This window comes from Saimiri boliviensis, chromosome 5 (genome assembly GCF_048565385.1).
Source record: "Saimiri boliviensis isolate mSaiBol1 chromosome 5, mSaiBol1.pri, whole genome shotgun sequence".
Classification (NCBI taxonomy): Eukaryota; Metazoa; Chordata; class Mammalia; order Primates; family Cebidae; genus Saimiri; species Saimiri boliviensis.
In genome coordinates this window covers 142,926,593-142,942,420 of record NC_133453.1, presented here as the reverse complement: position 1 = coordinate 142,942,420, position 15,828 = coordinate 142,926,593, and the positions used below count along the sequence as shown (strand labels likewise).

Genomic DNA, 15,828 nt, shown 5'->3' with positions numbered 1-15,828 from the left:
ATGGATTCCCTGTTTAATAAATGGTGTTGGGAAAACTGACTAGCCATGTGCAGAAGCAGAAATTAGACCCCTTCCTGACACCTTACACTAAAATTAACTCCAGATGGATTAAAGACTTAAATATAAGACCTAACACCATAAAAACCCTAGAAGAAAATCTAGGCAAAACCATTCAGGACATAGGCGTATGCAAGGACTTCTGACCAAAACACCAAAAGCATTGGCAACAAAAGCCAAAATAGACAAATGGGACCTAATTAAACTCCACAGCTTCTGCACGGAAAAAGAAACAGTCATGGCCGGGCGCGGTGGCTCAAGCTTGTAATCCCAGCACTTTGGGAGGCCGAGGCGGGTGGATCACAAGGTCGAGAGATCAAGACCATCCTGGTCAACATGGTGAAACCCCGTCTCTACTAAAAATACAAAAAATTAGCTGGGCATGGTGGCACGTGCCTGTAATCCCAGCTACTCAGGAGGCTGAGGCAGGAGAATTGCCTGAACCCAGGAGGCGGAGGTTGCGGTGAGCCGAGATCGTGCCATTGCACTCCAGCCTGGGTAACAAGAGCAAAACTCCGTCTCAAAAAAAAAAAAAAAAAAAAAAAAAAAAAAAAAAAAAAAAAGAAAAGAAACAGTCATTAGAGTGAATCGGCAACCAACAGAATGGGAAAAAATTTTTGCAGTCTACCCGTCTGACAAAGGGCTGATACCCAGAATTTACGAAGAACTAAAACGGATTTACAAGAAAAAAAACAAACAAGCCCATTCAAAAGTGGGCAAAGGATATGAACAGGTATTTTACAAAAGAAGACATACATGAGGCCAACAAACATATGAAAAAATGCTCATCATCACTGGTCATCAGAGAAATGCAAATCAAAACTACATTGAGATACCATCTCACGCCAGTTAGAATGGTCATCATTAAAAAATCTGGAGACAACAGATGCTGGAGAGGATGTGGAGAAACAGGAACACTTTTACACTGTTGGTGGGAGTGTAAATTAGTTCAACCATTGTGGAAGACAGTGTGGGGATTCCTCAAGGACCTAGAAATAGAAATTTCATTTGACCCAGCAATCCCATTACTGGGTATATATCCAAAGGATTATAAATCATTCTACTATAAGGACACATGCACACGAATGTTCATTGCAGCACTGTTTACAGCAGCAAAGACCTAGCACCAACCCAAATGCCCATCGATGATAGACTGGACAGGGAAAATGTGGCACATATACACCATGGGATATTATGCAGCCATCAAAAACGATGAGTTCGCGTCCTTTGTAGGGACATGGATGAACCTGGAAACCATCATTCTCAGCAAACTGACACAAGAGCAGAAAATCAAACACCGCATGTTCTCACTGATAGGCGGGTGTGGAACAATGAGAACACATGGACACAGGGAGGGGAGCACTACACACTGGGGTCTGTTGGGGGGAAACAGGGGAGGGACAGTGGGGGGTGGGGAGTTGGGGAGAGAGAGCATGGGAAATGCCAGATATAAATGAAGGGGAGGAAGGAAGCAAATCACACTGTCACGTGTGTACCTATGCAACCATTTTGCATGTTCTTCACATGTACCCCCAAACATAAAATGCAGTAAAAGAAAATAATCAATGTACAAAATTTTCAAAATGTAAACATAAATAAATAAAAATGAATTTAAATTACCTACATGATGCTTTTTACAAAAAGAACCCTCAACCACTTTCTCAGAGTAATAAATTTTTAAAGTGCTAGCTTCTTTAAATACACAAAAACACACACAGACTCCATTAACTCTTTTACAAAGTCTCTGTCTTTCTGGTCTATTGAGTTTTTACAAAATAAGACTTCACAGTGAATTATAATTTAATAAGATATTTTAGACATGGTAGATCATCAACTGTTAAATTAAAATAAAAAGACTTTAATGAATTTGAATGACTGCAGGCTCCCTTTGCTATTATTCATGCTGCAGCATCTCTATTTCTGTTGCACAGTTCATGTAACAAAGAGATGATAAGCAATGGGCTGGGCACTGTGCTAGATGCTTCGGGGTACAAACATGAAGACACACAGTTCCTGCGCTTCCTTACAGTATGGTTACAGAGCCAAAAACAGTTCATATTGACTTACGCAGTATTTATAAGTGGTATGTGTTTTATGGATCTTATCTAATTCTCACAATTGTGCTATGAAGTAGGTGCTAACATTACCCTATTACTAAGACTTCAATAAGCTTCCTAAGTCCAAGATTACATGGTAGAACTGGGATTTAAAGGCACATCTGCCTTTTCACCATGATGGGAGTTAGACAGCCTCCCCCATGACATCATTTCTACACAAGCAGGCCACTCACATGCAGGGCAAGGAGTGGTACTATCTAGCACGATGCACGGGGGCTGAGGGTATCAGAGAGCTGGTGCTTGCCCAAGGCACCCAGGTGCAGTATCAGAGTTGGGTCTTGAAGCAGACATTGCCAAGGAGATAAGTCATGAACAAAGTTTCTCTTTGCTTCCTTTAAAGGACTAGAAAAAGAAATACCAAGAATTCCTTCAGAGAAGATCCTGGAGAAGGAAACTGGCTGACTGTCCAGTATGGATTTGGGAAATACAACAGTACCATGGAGCCTGTGTGAAGAGCAAAATGTCTTCACTGCATTGTACCTTGAACTGCTGCTCAGCTGTACTCTGTGACTGTTTCTCTGGTTTGTTTGGAACTTAAGAACTTTACTGAAAGCTATGACTGATGGAAACTCCAGATTCTTGCTTTTAAGTCAATTCATAACATCTTTCAGACTTCACTAGTACTGCACATTCTTGTCACTATTTATAAAGCTGTGAGTTCTAGAACCAGAATAACAAAAAACTCTTCTGGTAAACATTCTGCTCATGGTACTAGCCCTCATACTGCTATTTTTCTAAACTTCACATTGTGCCCTAAGAATGAACAGCATTTTCTTTTTCTTTTCACTGATATTCGGGAGGGCTCATTTTCTGTCTATTAATCATGTCCCACCCCTAAATCCTACTCTGAAACTTAGAGAAAAATAAAAATTTGTTCATTTAAAGCTCACCTAATCTAGGTGCACTTTTCTCTTCATACATTAGCATAGTAAGTCAATACCGGGCCCATGCTGCAGAAGCCACATGAAATAATCCTGTTAACTTCCTAAGAAAACCTAACACAAGAGCAAAACCCTTATCCAATGAAAGAAAAACAAAGCATTGTCAGAAGACAGCAGAATAGGCCGGGTGCAGTGGCTCATGCCTGTAATCCTAGCACTTTGGGAGGCTGAGGCTGGTGGATCACCTGAGGTTAGGAGTTGAGACCTGCCTGGCCAACATGGTGAAACCCCCAACTCTATTAAAAATACAAATATTAGCTGGGCGTGATGGCAGGTGCCTGTAATCCCAGCTACTTGGGAGGCTAAGGCAGGAGAACTGCTTGAACCCAGGGGTGGAGGTTGCAGTGAGCTGAGATCACGCCACTGCACTCCAGCCTGGGTGAAAGTGCGAAACCCCATCTCGGGAAAAAAAAAAAAAAAAAAAAAAGAAGACAGTAGAATAGGCTCAGATGAGTAAGCAGCACAAGGATAAAGAGGAGTTTTTGTTACAAATACTTACAATAAGACAGAGCTTAAAAAGAAGCACTGCACGTCCATTTCCTTGACAACATTTGCATTTCAGAGCTGTAACTTTTCTCCTGAAACAAGATCTGTATGCATTTTTGTTAGCAGACTAATGTTCTTATTTTTCCTACTGCTAGATTTGGAACTTGTTTTTAAGACTTTTCTCCGTTTTCATTATGCCCTTGAATAGAGACCTGCCCAACAATTACTACAGAACATGATTTTGTTCTACAGTAATTTTGTCACGTTTGGATCCCCCTTTTGAAAGCAGCTATTACACCTTCTACCCAAACACAGAACTCACTCCAATTTCTAGGACTTTCTATCTGTAATAAAGTTCTTAACACTGAAATTTATTTAAGTCCACATATTCTGCAAATTAGTCCCATTAAATAATGATGTCAAGGCCGAGTTCTTCAAACTGCATGTGAAACACATTCACAGTTCAATACAGTACAGTTTACACTCATCTCTAAGTCTGGGATTAGGAAATTATTAACTGGTTTCCAACTAGTTTCAATACTAGTTTGAAGTTTAAGTAGTTTTACTGTCTTAACTTTTATTAAAAAATACTAAGCAGCAGTTCTTTTCCTGACTTTCTAAGCAAATATAAAGAAAGTAGGAACAAGAGGCAATAGAAAAATCAAGTACAGTGAACCGATCTGTGCCTTCTATGTTGCATTTACAGCAAGAGGAGGGATTTCAGCATGTGCTTTGAAAATGCCTAGGAGCTAGTTTCTAAAACTGCACCATTACTTGCTGTGTAATTTTTCTACACAAGGCATCCAATTCTTACAAACAAATACAAGTGCTACCACTACAAGAAAACTGTTGTTTGATAAAGGGCCAGTTTTATACCCTTACCAAAGTCATGGCGTGTGAGCTGGAGGAGTGGTGGAATTGCACTAGAACATGAATCTCTGCACCCAGGTTTTGGCTTGTCCACTAAAATTGTTCTATAAATAATTTTAGGTTAGTGCAGATGTACATTTATTTTTAAAAATCTATTCATATTTGATATTTTTCAAATATCATTTCATTATGCAGCACAAGTACTTGACACACAGACTAACTCTTCCCAAGAAAATAAACACTACTATAATCTCCAAGAGATAACTCTGGGGCTGGTTTAGAAACCCAGTTAATTTTCCTTAGTAGAAAGTTATTCTCTACTAGCTGTTGAGCTACTACATAGTAGTTTATGCACAAGCTATTCTGCAAATCTCAATGTCCTGTGCCAAACATTCCTGATATAGAATTTAATCGCTTTTTTTCAGATGGTGTCTTGCTCTGTCACCCAGGCTGGAGTACAGTGGTGCGATCTTGGCTCAGGTTCAAATGATTCTTGTGCCTCAGCCTCCTAAGCAGCTGGGATTACAGGCACCTGCCACCGTGCTCTGCTAATTCTTGTATTTTTAGTAGCAATGGGGTTTCACCATGTTGGCCAGGCTGGTCTAGAACTCTTGACCTCATGTGATCCACCTGCCTCGGTCTCCCAAAGTGCCAGGATTACAGGCATGAGCCATGGTTCCCAGCCCAATTGCTGTTTTTAAAATTAACATTCAGTTAGAATTCCATCCCTAACGTGGGTACAACTTTTGTTTTCTTAAACTATAGGAGTTACTGGCACTGGGTTTGGCTGACAACATGGCATTTCCTGGGAGCTTACTAAAGGATGGTCTCGTATAGTAAGTTTGTGAATGGGCAACCTCACAATCCTTATATCTATTACTCAACATTAAGTAAGTTGTAAACATGCCTGGATAATTGGACTTATTAATTATGCAATGAAAACCAGAAGTGCACGGTTAAAAAGCTTCAGAGAAAAAAATCCTTTTCTTTATATCTCCCTACACTGTCAGAAGCCAAGAAATGAGTTGCAATTCTCTGAGTTATTTAGTTAACGATGCTATATTGAATCAAAAGCAAATATTCAAGTTTCAAGGCCTCTATTAAATTTCATAGCACTAGGCTCAAGTGACTGCCTCCCCCTTCTCCTTGCTGATAGTCACCACTGTGAACAAAGATTCTAACTGTAGAATCATCTGACACTCAGTTGTGATGGCACAGTAATAATAACATCCTTTTCTTTTGATGCATCTTTTCATCTTACGAAGAACATAGTCAAAGAGTCTTAATGGTTTCAACAGTATTACAAGTGACTTAAAGAAGGATACTCAAAGACTGTTAATGGGCTAGACAGTATTATAAGTGATTTAAGTCATCCTTACATATGGCATCTCTGGTTATCTTTTGAAGAGGCATTCCTTTAAGAAGCCACATAAAAACTGATTTTCTCCTAAGTCACACTTCTTTGGGCAAGAAATTGAATTAAGTGGCTCCCCAAAATAATATGCCCACCTCCTATCTCTGGGAGCGATATCACAACATTCATTTCATAAAACTTTCAAGTTCCTGTATTATGCTTGTAGAATCGAGGTTCTTAGAACACAGGAGCCTTCTAATATTTGAAAACCTTAGGGGTACACATGGGTGTGTGCACACGTGTACGCACTATCTCCAAACTACTCTAAAGCAGTACCCCTATTTGCTAAGTTTCTAAGAACAGTTCAGTTCTCTGTAAAGAGCAGTGCCAGGGGCTGCATGCTTTGTTTGACTCTATCCCAGATAATTCTTAGTATTAGATGGCTTTTGTTTTTCAGAAAACAGTTCATGGAAAGGTTTTAAGTATATAAATTTAATTGTTTTCTTCCTAAAGACTTAACTGAATTCCATTTCCAAACCCATCTTCATGGTTGCAAAAAATGCCCCCAGAAACAGAAAGACAAGACTGAGGAGACTGTGGCTATTTTGGTCAGCTTCAGTTTCTTCATCTCTGTGGATTATCCTGCCTCCAGTCTCCTGAAGCCTTCCTTGAGTGACCTCACACAGAGCTCTCTAGCTGTCTCATCCATTTCTTACAAAGAATATCCCATATACCAGATGTAGGAAGGCCACCAGTGCTTGTATTTGCTCCCTGATCCTTCCTGCTGTTCTCAAAGAATCCGGTTTTAGACCAGGGCAGATTGCTTCAGGCAGCCTGCTTCTTTTATACCGGATAATCTTCATCATCATCCTCTTACCTGTATGCTTTTCTAAAATAAAGTAAAACCTATTCACAGGCCCATGTTCTGCCAGGGCTGTAAGCCTTATGAGCCAGGATGGTGCCCAGAGCCTTGTGGAAGCTGCTTCCTATCTGTGGTTACTTCAGGTGTCATGAGGCATCCTCTTCAAAGTGCAGAGCCAATCCTCTTGCCTCTGAAGCTCTTTGACACCACATTAACAAGTTCACAAAGAAAAGTTGCTCCTGACACAGAGCCAAGGCTTTGGAGTGACAAGAAACCCAGAGACAGAAGCTACTCTGTAACAGTTCAACTCCCCACTGAATATTGTATACTGAAAAAGAGATGCCCACCTCCATAGCCACACTGGCTTTTAGCACGGTGTATACAGAAGATACCCTAGTAAATAACTGAGGGTGCCAAGGCAGAAGAGCAGACTAGCCATGTGTAGCACTCAGTTCTCTACCCAATAACCACTTCTATCACCTTGCACCAGCCACTGCAAGTCATTCGGCATGGCACACAACATCACTCCCCTGTAACCCAAACATTACAATGGTCAGGTTCCTATGGGAATGGCTTCCTTCTATTCTCCCAACACCACTGCCACCTTGGCACATACTCAGCTTGTGTTGCTGCTGAAAAAAAGGCAGAAATGAGCGGCCAATGACCAGGGGAATGAGGAGCCAGGGCTAAGGAGCTATAGTGAGGGAGGGAGAATAGGCAAGGCAAAAGGCACAGAAACCAGCTGCAGCCAACAAAAGCCATTCAACTTAAGGAGCTCAGTTGTATACAGGAGTCTAGGCAGAGCTAGGGCTCTAGAACCAGACGGCATTTTGGTAAGAGCACACATCTGAGTATCAGACAAGAGAACAGGGCTGTGGATCAGATTCTGGCAGGCTAGATGTAGCCAGTAGCTCTATGAATGGTTTATAGCTGAGACAAGAGTATGCAATGGAATAATCAAGACAAGAGAAAAATAAGTTAGGAGCACAACCTCCAAATTAAGGAACCAGAAGCTCCGCTGAAGTTGCAGGGGCCAGGCCATGGAAGAAGAGGTACTAACACCAAGACAGACCTAGATAACACATCTGCGGCCTAGGCTCTTATCAGATTTCTGTTGCTGCAGAAGCTACTGACGCTAGGCCAGGTGGAAGTAATTAGGAGCATCTGGTTGGTGTACAGAGTAGGGAGGTGAGAGAAAGCACTAGCCTACAGAAGGTAATCTTGCTAAGCGAAGAGAGAGCTAGATTGAACTAGGCCAACGAGAATGTCCATAGGAGTATCTTGAGCCCAAAATGGCAGAGCCAAACTTTGACACTGGAGACGGCCACATAACAACTAAAAGATGTTCAATATGGTTAAATCCTATTCTCAAATGAGGGACCCTGTAGAGAGACCATGTCTGCAATATGGAGAAAGCATGTCAATGTTGCAAGAACGTGGGTTGAGAAGGAGACAAGTCTGAAACTCAATTCTGTCTCTTACTAGCTGTGATTCTGGCAGGTTACTTAACTTCTGTGAGCCTCAATTTTCCTATCTGTAAAATCAGGTTCCCAATAAGTTTTATAATAACAGATTTTGTCATAAGGTTTTCTGATAACTAAATTAGTGAGCATATGTACAGCAATTAAACAGAATCCCTGGCCAAAGAATCAGTGCTCAATAAGTGATAGCCATTATTATTCTTACAAATAGTCAGAGTAGTACATATAATACTGTTATTGCACATGGAAATACTCCTTTTTACAAAGATCATCTGTAATAACAACATTATGAATAGTAGTATAGGTAACCCCAGACTTAAAAAGCTGATCTGTTTCTGGTAACATCGGAAAGTCAAACCACAGTAAGATAAGGTTGTTTATAATGAAGCTTGCAGCTTTACTCTGAACTCTGGAATTATGCCAGTAAGTTGCATTTTATGCCACACAAATCAAACCATCACATTCCTTCTCTCCCTCCCTCCCTCTCTCCTTGCCTTCCTGACATGTATTGCCAGTACTGATTACAACATCCTGGCAATCACTTGGTAGGGAGTTGGCACTGGTATAGGTCGCATTTCCACCTCCATTAGGAAGTGGTAAATACAAGCTTAGGTAGTTACTATAAGGAGAGGGGGTGAATATGAGGAGGGTAAAAAAAAAAAAATTTTTAAGACAGGGTCTTGCTATGTTGCCCAGGCTGTAGGGCAGTGGCTATTCTCAGACACAATCATAGCTAACTGCATCCTTAAACTCCTGGGCTCAAGTGATCCTTCCACCTCAGTCTCCTGAGTAGCTAGAACTACAGGTATGTACCACGCCTGGCTCAAGAGTAAAAAAATTTTTAAGTTAGATATGGTAATCTGCAAGTTGTATCTTCTCATTTCAGAGTCATCTGCATTTGTACAATGCTTTGTAATTCTTATACATAAACTATCATATTCAACTTCAAAATAACTGTAAAGGAAACAGGATAAATGTGATCTCTGGCTCACAGAAAATAAAATTGATGAAGGTCAGACAGGTTCTGGTGATTTACTCCAGGTCATATACTGTCACAGTATGGTGGGATCAGACTACCACCTGGATCTCTGGATTTATAATTTGGTGCTTATCCACCATAATTAGTCTATGGCCTGTGGGGTTAGTGTAGCAGGTACTTTTATTTTCAAAAAATAAAAGTACTTCCTATTTATATTTGATATTTTTCTCTCTTGAAAGAAGTTCTGATTTCTTAGAAATGTAGCTTGCTTCTGAAACAGCATCATTTCATTTTATTAATTCTATAAGTACAAAATTTAATTATATTTATGCAAAAATAATCTCCTTAAATTTGATTATTACTTCAATTGATTTTGAGGTATCCAGTATTTTAAAGTTATCTTGAACATATTAAACTGAGAGTAATATGTGCACTGTATTATGTTGGAAAATGTTTCCTTTAGGGAATAGTAAATTATTCACTTTACTGCCCTCAGAGATAAATTATTCACTATAAAAATGCATTAATGAGCAAAATCATATGATGCTTATTGTGACAGTTTAAGGTTTGAAGGGGCCTCATATTTTAATTTTTTGAAATAGCACTTTTGTTCCTTACAAGTTAACAAAACTATGGAGTTATCTATAAAATAAATGTACTGTTTTATTAAAGGCCTACGTACTTTGACATATAATATGTCAAAATGGGTCACCTACAGAACACTATAGTGGATAATAGGTTATTTCTTAGCCAAGCTGACATTTCTAGCTCAGCAGGCAGTTCAGCCAATTTTAAGGTCTTTAAAGTTTTGTAATCTGGTTATCTGGCAATACTAATTATTAGGGTACCCAATTATCAATTTTTTGGGGGAGAAGTCAACATCTAAACCAGTATGTTTGTACCAGTAGCTACCCTTTCATATTGTTTAATACCTTAGACACACACACACACACACACACACACACTCTCTCTCTCTCTCTCTCTCTTTCTCTCTCTCTCTCTCATTCCTTTCTCAGAGGAAATCATCTATTTTGTCCCTAAACACAGTTTTAGCACAGATTTCTTTTTTCTAAAGTATAAAATCCCTAGCAGAAATAAATTCCATTTGTTAACTAGGAATGAGGCTTTGTTCACTGCAAAAACAAACTGAGAGAAGCAATCATTAAGATAAACAGGAGGAGGAAAACTAATTGGTCCTAGTCAAAGAAACAAAGGCTTTCCATCTTATTCTTTGGCTGTTTTACTTTAAACACAATCACTTACCAAGTGGCAAAAATGCAAGACGGTTTCCAGCCATGGAGAGCTCATTGAGGCTGGGCAGCTGGCAGAGATGGCGCGGCACATACCATAGACGATTTCGATCCACAGTGAGGTACTGCAGAGAAAGGCACATGTGAAGCCTCTCGGGTAAAGTTAGCAAACGATTGGTAGAAATGTCTAGTGTCTGCAGCTCCTTCAAATCGCCAACCTCTAAAACCAAAATCAAAATTAGGATAAATTGCATCCTTATGAACTGAAATAAACAAAATGAATCAGTACTATAACAGTTTAACCAAATGAAATCAGTAGCTGCAACTATTTCCATAAACATGAATACTGAAGTACAGGATTGTTGGTGAAAATGCAAATAATACAACCTAGGTGGGTGTCTTTAAATTAGCCTGCCAGAATTTCTTAAGTGGAGAAAAGGCTGGCCGGCATGGAGAAAAAAAGAGACACAAAGTGGTGAATCTGAACCAGAAGTCTGTTACTATGGCTTCTGCATCATGATAAATCAAAACTGTTGCTAGGGTGAGAAAAGAACAATTACAGTCACTTTGAGGAACCTGGTTTTTGCCACTTGTGTGGTTTCACCAACCATCTAAGTAGAAAATGGAGATTTTATAAATAATAGCACTGAAGTAAGTGCAACTTAGATGGATGGTGTTCATATGAAGTAAACAGATTTCTGGAGTAGAAATTAGACTCTTTTGGAAATTTTCACCACAGTAAAGATTATAACAATAAATAGAGATACAGTTAAAGAACATTTTTAGATACTGTTCAAGCATGTGGCTTCTTTTAGAAAACCCGAAGTATACATATCCTATAAGGATTTAATTCCAAAATTAAATATTTCCATTTATTCCAAAATTCCCTCATCATCGACGTCTACAGTTGTCATCTGTTCCATGGTGAGTACAATTATGTACCTTTCATACATCAAATCATTAAGTCTTGAGTGAAGATTAGGAAGTTCCTTACAAGGAACTTAGTCCTTCTCAGGGAAAATCCTTCCATTTTATGGCAAGGACATTTATACTTTCCCAGGACAGCACATTACACTGAAGACTCTACAGTTAGCATTGTGCAGGACAAGTCCACTTTGACATCATGTAGACTTAAATGTTGAAGACCATTGTGATGCCATCTCTTCCCCTTCTCTCATCCTGCCCCGTTCCTGAGCCAGTCCTCTTTGGTTAAGGTTGGCCACGCTCTACTACTTGACAGCACCCCTCTATACACATTCCAGTTTGTTCAAGACTTGGATTAGCATTAGCAATGTCTTCTCTACTGGATAAGAGTCTTCTGACGTCTTGGATGCTGAATTAAAAAGATTAGCTTTTCTCATTGCTACAGACCAGGTGGTGGCAAACTATGGCTCACAGGCCAAATCTAACACATGGCCTGTTTTTGTCCTGCCTGCAAGCTGAAACTGGTTTTTTATATTTTTAAAGGATGGTAAACAATGATAAAAACAAAGAACATGTGACAGAGACCATACTTGGCCTGCAACACCTAAAAATATTTACTATCTGGCCATTTACAGAAAAGGTTTGCTGATCTTTGCTATAGACTTTTTTTTTTTTTAGTAGCAGCATTTTAAATAATTATTTTACTTTATAAAAGTAATACAAGTACAAAATACCCTAACTTATACTATTCTAATATTTACAAATTTGTGCTAGGAAGTTCAAACATTTCTGCTCAATTTCCTCAACACTGAACAAAACATACATCTACAGCAGTGCAGGTGGCAGGATTCAGTATACAGCCTGTAACTCTGACGGGGAGTTTTCTACTTGAACTTAACCGGTGCGTGTAAGGCCGGTTGCCTCGCTGGGAGCTCGGACACGCCCATCCCTCTCCGAGCCTGAAAACTATGTCACCACTCCAAGCTCGACATCAAGCCCTGCACTCAGCATCTAGCTCCACCACATGGTTTCCCCAATGCCCACTTCTGCACTCAACACTAAACTCTGCACTCAGCACCTTGCCCGCCGTTGGAAAACCCGGCCAAAATTCAAAAGAAGCCCCGCCAAAACCTGCCCAATAGCCTTTTGGCCCGTCCAGGTCCCACACCCGCTGGGTGGCCCACTCACTGGAAATCCCGCCTACCTACCAATAGCAGCTTGCCCCAACCACGTCCTGTTTCCCCACAACCAATCAAAACGCCTTCACTCCCTATAGAACCCCAGGCCCAGAGGAGTCAAGCACGACTTCCCTGGCCCCCCTTTCCCCGGGACCATGGAAGCTCCCCCGGGAGTTGAATAAATTGGCATTTAATTTTCTTATGCTGGTCTGTTTCCTCATTCTAAACTCGGCAATAACCCTTACAGTGCACAGGGGAGTCAATTTCACGCTTGGCTCCACTGGCACAATATTCTACCTTACTAAGCCTATCTCTTTCACAAAACTAAAATGCTTCTGATTTTGGGTGTGTGGGGATAAAACACGAGGAAGAATCATCATACTTTATGTCATAAGAAGAAACAGAAAAAAGAAAAAGAACTAAATTTAAAAACCAAAAAATAGGAATGTGGTTATTCCCAGACATATCATGAGCCATGTCAAGACAAGGATGAGACAAGGCCTCTGCCATTGAGAAGCACATCGCACACAACGGACAAGGTGCAAAAAAGAGCTCAGAGCAAGTTACATGAAGTCTTGGAGAAACTCTTCCAAAATTTCCTGGAGATGGGAATTTGAATATGGCACAAAGAAAATTCATAAAGCATTCAGAGGGCATAGGGGTGGGGCTAAAACCATGAGGAAAGGCATGGAAGTGAAAAATACAGCTGCAAAGCAACAGGCTCTCTGGCGACCAACAAATACCAAAGACACCAATGGGAGAATGGCAGAAAATAAATCCAATACAGAGAAAGAGCGTGGTAGAGACAGGAATGATAATAAATACTGGGTAGAGGAGCCTGGACTTACTATTTTGAGAATATGACATCTCCTGAAGATTCTTAAAGGATAAAAGGATGGTTTTTGGAAAGATCAGATAGGCAAATATGAAGAAAGCAACGATATAGAAAGAGATCCTAGGCTGACAAAATAAGTAGACATTTGACTAGAACAAAGGCAGGGCATTAGAATTTGAAGGCAAATTCCAGAGGTATTTAACAAAAGCATGAGGTAGGCTTGATCGGATATGGAAAATAATAAGAAAAAGTCAAAGGCAGTTACAAGCTTCTACACTATTACACTCCAAGTGTGCTGATGCCAATGCTAACAATTTATTTTTATAGAAAAACAATTAAAATGTCATCAATACCTCTGAATTACATTATTTACAAACAATGCACCTAAAGGTCTTTGAGAAAAATCCATCAAAATTTACATGGAAGAAGTAAAATAATAAATAAAATAAAATAAATGATTTTGAACTATTTCAAAAATAATTAAATGTGCCATGTAAAAACATTCTGTTTTTTGCAAAAATTACTAAGGCTTGCACTTGTTCTTCATTTTAAATTTGTTTTGCATTATTGTAAAATAACAACATGTAATTATGAATTTAAATTTTGATGAGAAATATTAAAGACTTAAGAAGTTTCAATAAAGACCCACCCAGTAGGATAAACATAGAGACCCACACCTATACACATCATAATCAAACTATGAAAGACAAAGATCTTGAAAGCATCAATAGAAAAATGGCTCATCATGTTCAGAGGAAAACAAGATAACTAAAAATTACATATAGTTAAAAATATATAGTTTAAAAAGTCAGCACAGTAATTGAAATTGCACACTAAAAGTATTTATCTAACATGAAAAAAGGCAATAAAGAGAGGTACAGAAAAAAACATAAAAGATACATACACTACAAATGGCAAAATGGTTGACGTATTAATAAACAGAATCGTATCAATAATTACATTAGATGTGAACAGACTAAATAACCCAATCAAATGGGAAGAATGTCAACTGCATTAAAAAAACATGCTATCCATAAGAAATACACTTTAGATTCAAAAGCACAAATAGATTGAAAAGTAAAAGGACGGAAAAAAATACGTATCATGCAAAAAGTAATGTAAGAGAGAGCAGCTATATTCATATCAGAAAAAATAGACAAGAAATACTATAAGAGGCAAAGAGGATTATTTCATAATAGTAAAATGCAGAATATTTTAGGAAGATAAGTTACCTATAAATATACAGACATCTAACAAGAGGGCCCAACATTATATAAAGCAAAAAACTGACAGAACAGACATTTCAACATGATAGATGGTAATTTTAATACATTACGCTCAACAAAAATAGAACAACTAAACAGAAAATCAGCAAAAATATAGAAAACTTAAAACTACACAATCAACCAAATGGGCTTGGGCCATAATCCTAAAAGACACAATCCTGAAAACCACAAATGTTGAAATCCTGAAAGATTTACAAAGAGTATAAAATCTTGAATAAGAATCACAATCCTGAACGATCAAAATCCCAAAAGTATAATTCAGGAAAGAAATAATTTTTAAAAATCCTTTTTTAAAAAAGACAGTTACTTACATTTTTAAAAGAGGGGTTATTTTAGAAACATAAAAACCTAACAATATTTGATAGGTCACTGTACACAATAAAATAGGCAATAATATTTTTTTTGCAAGCATAAAAACTCAGATATATTAATCATAGTTGCATGAGTATAACAGTTACAAGCAGAAAAACCATATTCCTAAGGAAATATGTCAAAAACCAAAATGCATAAATGCATGCAACTATGGTTGACAACTGTGTGCAGTCAGCTGCATGAAATACTGTGATGAACAACCTAAGTCTTCTGACGAGATCAATGAAAAACTGTGATGGGTCATCACCAAGTATACAGTTATCCATATCCAAAAAACCATCTCTTATTTTCTGAGGAAGGTTCAATCTTTTTCATACATGCACAGTGCTTATACCCGAAGTTAACACTGTGATAATGCACTTTTATGAACTCAAATTTATAAAAATGCACAAAACAAATCACGACTTTCTAAATTTTTACACAATTTATACTTCCAGTGTTGGAAATGATTCGAAGATGAAATACTCAGCATAACAAACTGGCACTGTGTGAAGGGGAAGAAGTTGTACACCATTGAAAAATTTGGCAGGGGAAATTTCTTGTAATTTTTGCCTGCATTTTCACTTCTATGATCTTCAAAACGCTCTCTCCATTTGTATTTAGATGGTGGTTGTGGTCTACAAATTTTCTGAATGTATGCTGTCTATTTGAAAGTCTGGTTATTGCTTGACCGTTACAATTAAGCGACTTTCTGTTTTCATAGCACCCATTAGATTTTAAAGTTTATCTTTTACCATTAAGTAGCCTCATACACTTAATTTATCACAGTGTTTTTGCAAGGGAACAATTTCACTGATCCCTTCCATTGTGTTATAGGGAAAATGGTAAGAAGGAAT

At 38.6% G+C, this 15,828-nt stretch overlaps 1 protein-coding gene across 8 annotated transcripts in view; it reads right to left on the bottom strand.

Annotated features, from left to right (window-relative positions):
* Positions 1–15,828, bottom strand: part of LRRC28 (leucine rich repeat containing 28) — a 133,938-nt gene that overhangs the window by 50,321 nt on the left and 67,789 nt on the right. For 7 of the 8 annotated variants that reach the window (XR_005582317.2, XR_012517858.1, XR_012517859.1 and 4 more), the window contains one exon: positions 10,411–10,617. The exons of the other annotated variant lie outside the window; for it this stretch is intronic. Coding sequence is in view for 4 of the 7 variants with exons in the window: in XM_074400088.1 (XP_074256189.1) it covers positions 10,411–10,617 (207 nt within the window). In the remaining 3 variants the exon portion in view is untranslated. The remainder of the gene's footprint in view (positions 1–10,410; positions 10,618–15,828) is intronic. 8 annotated transcript variants of the gene reach the window in all.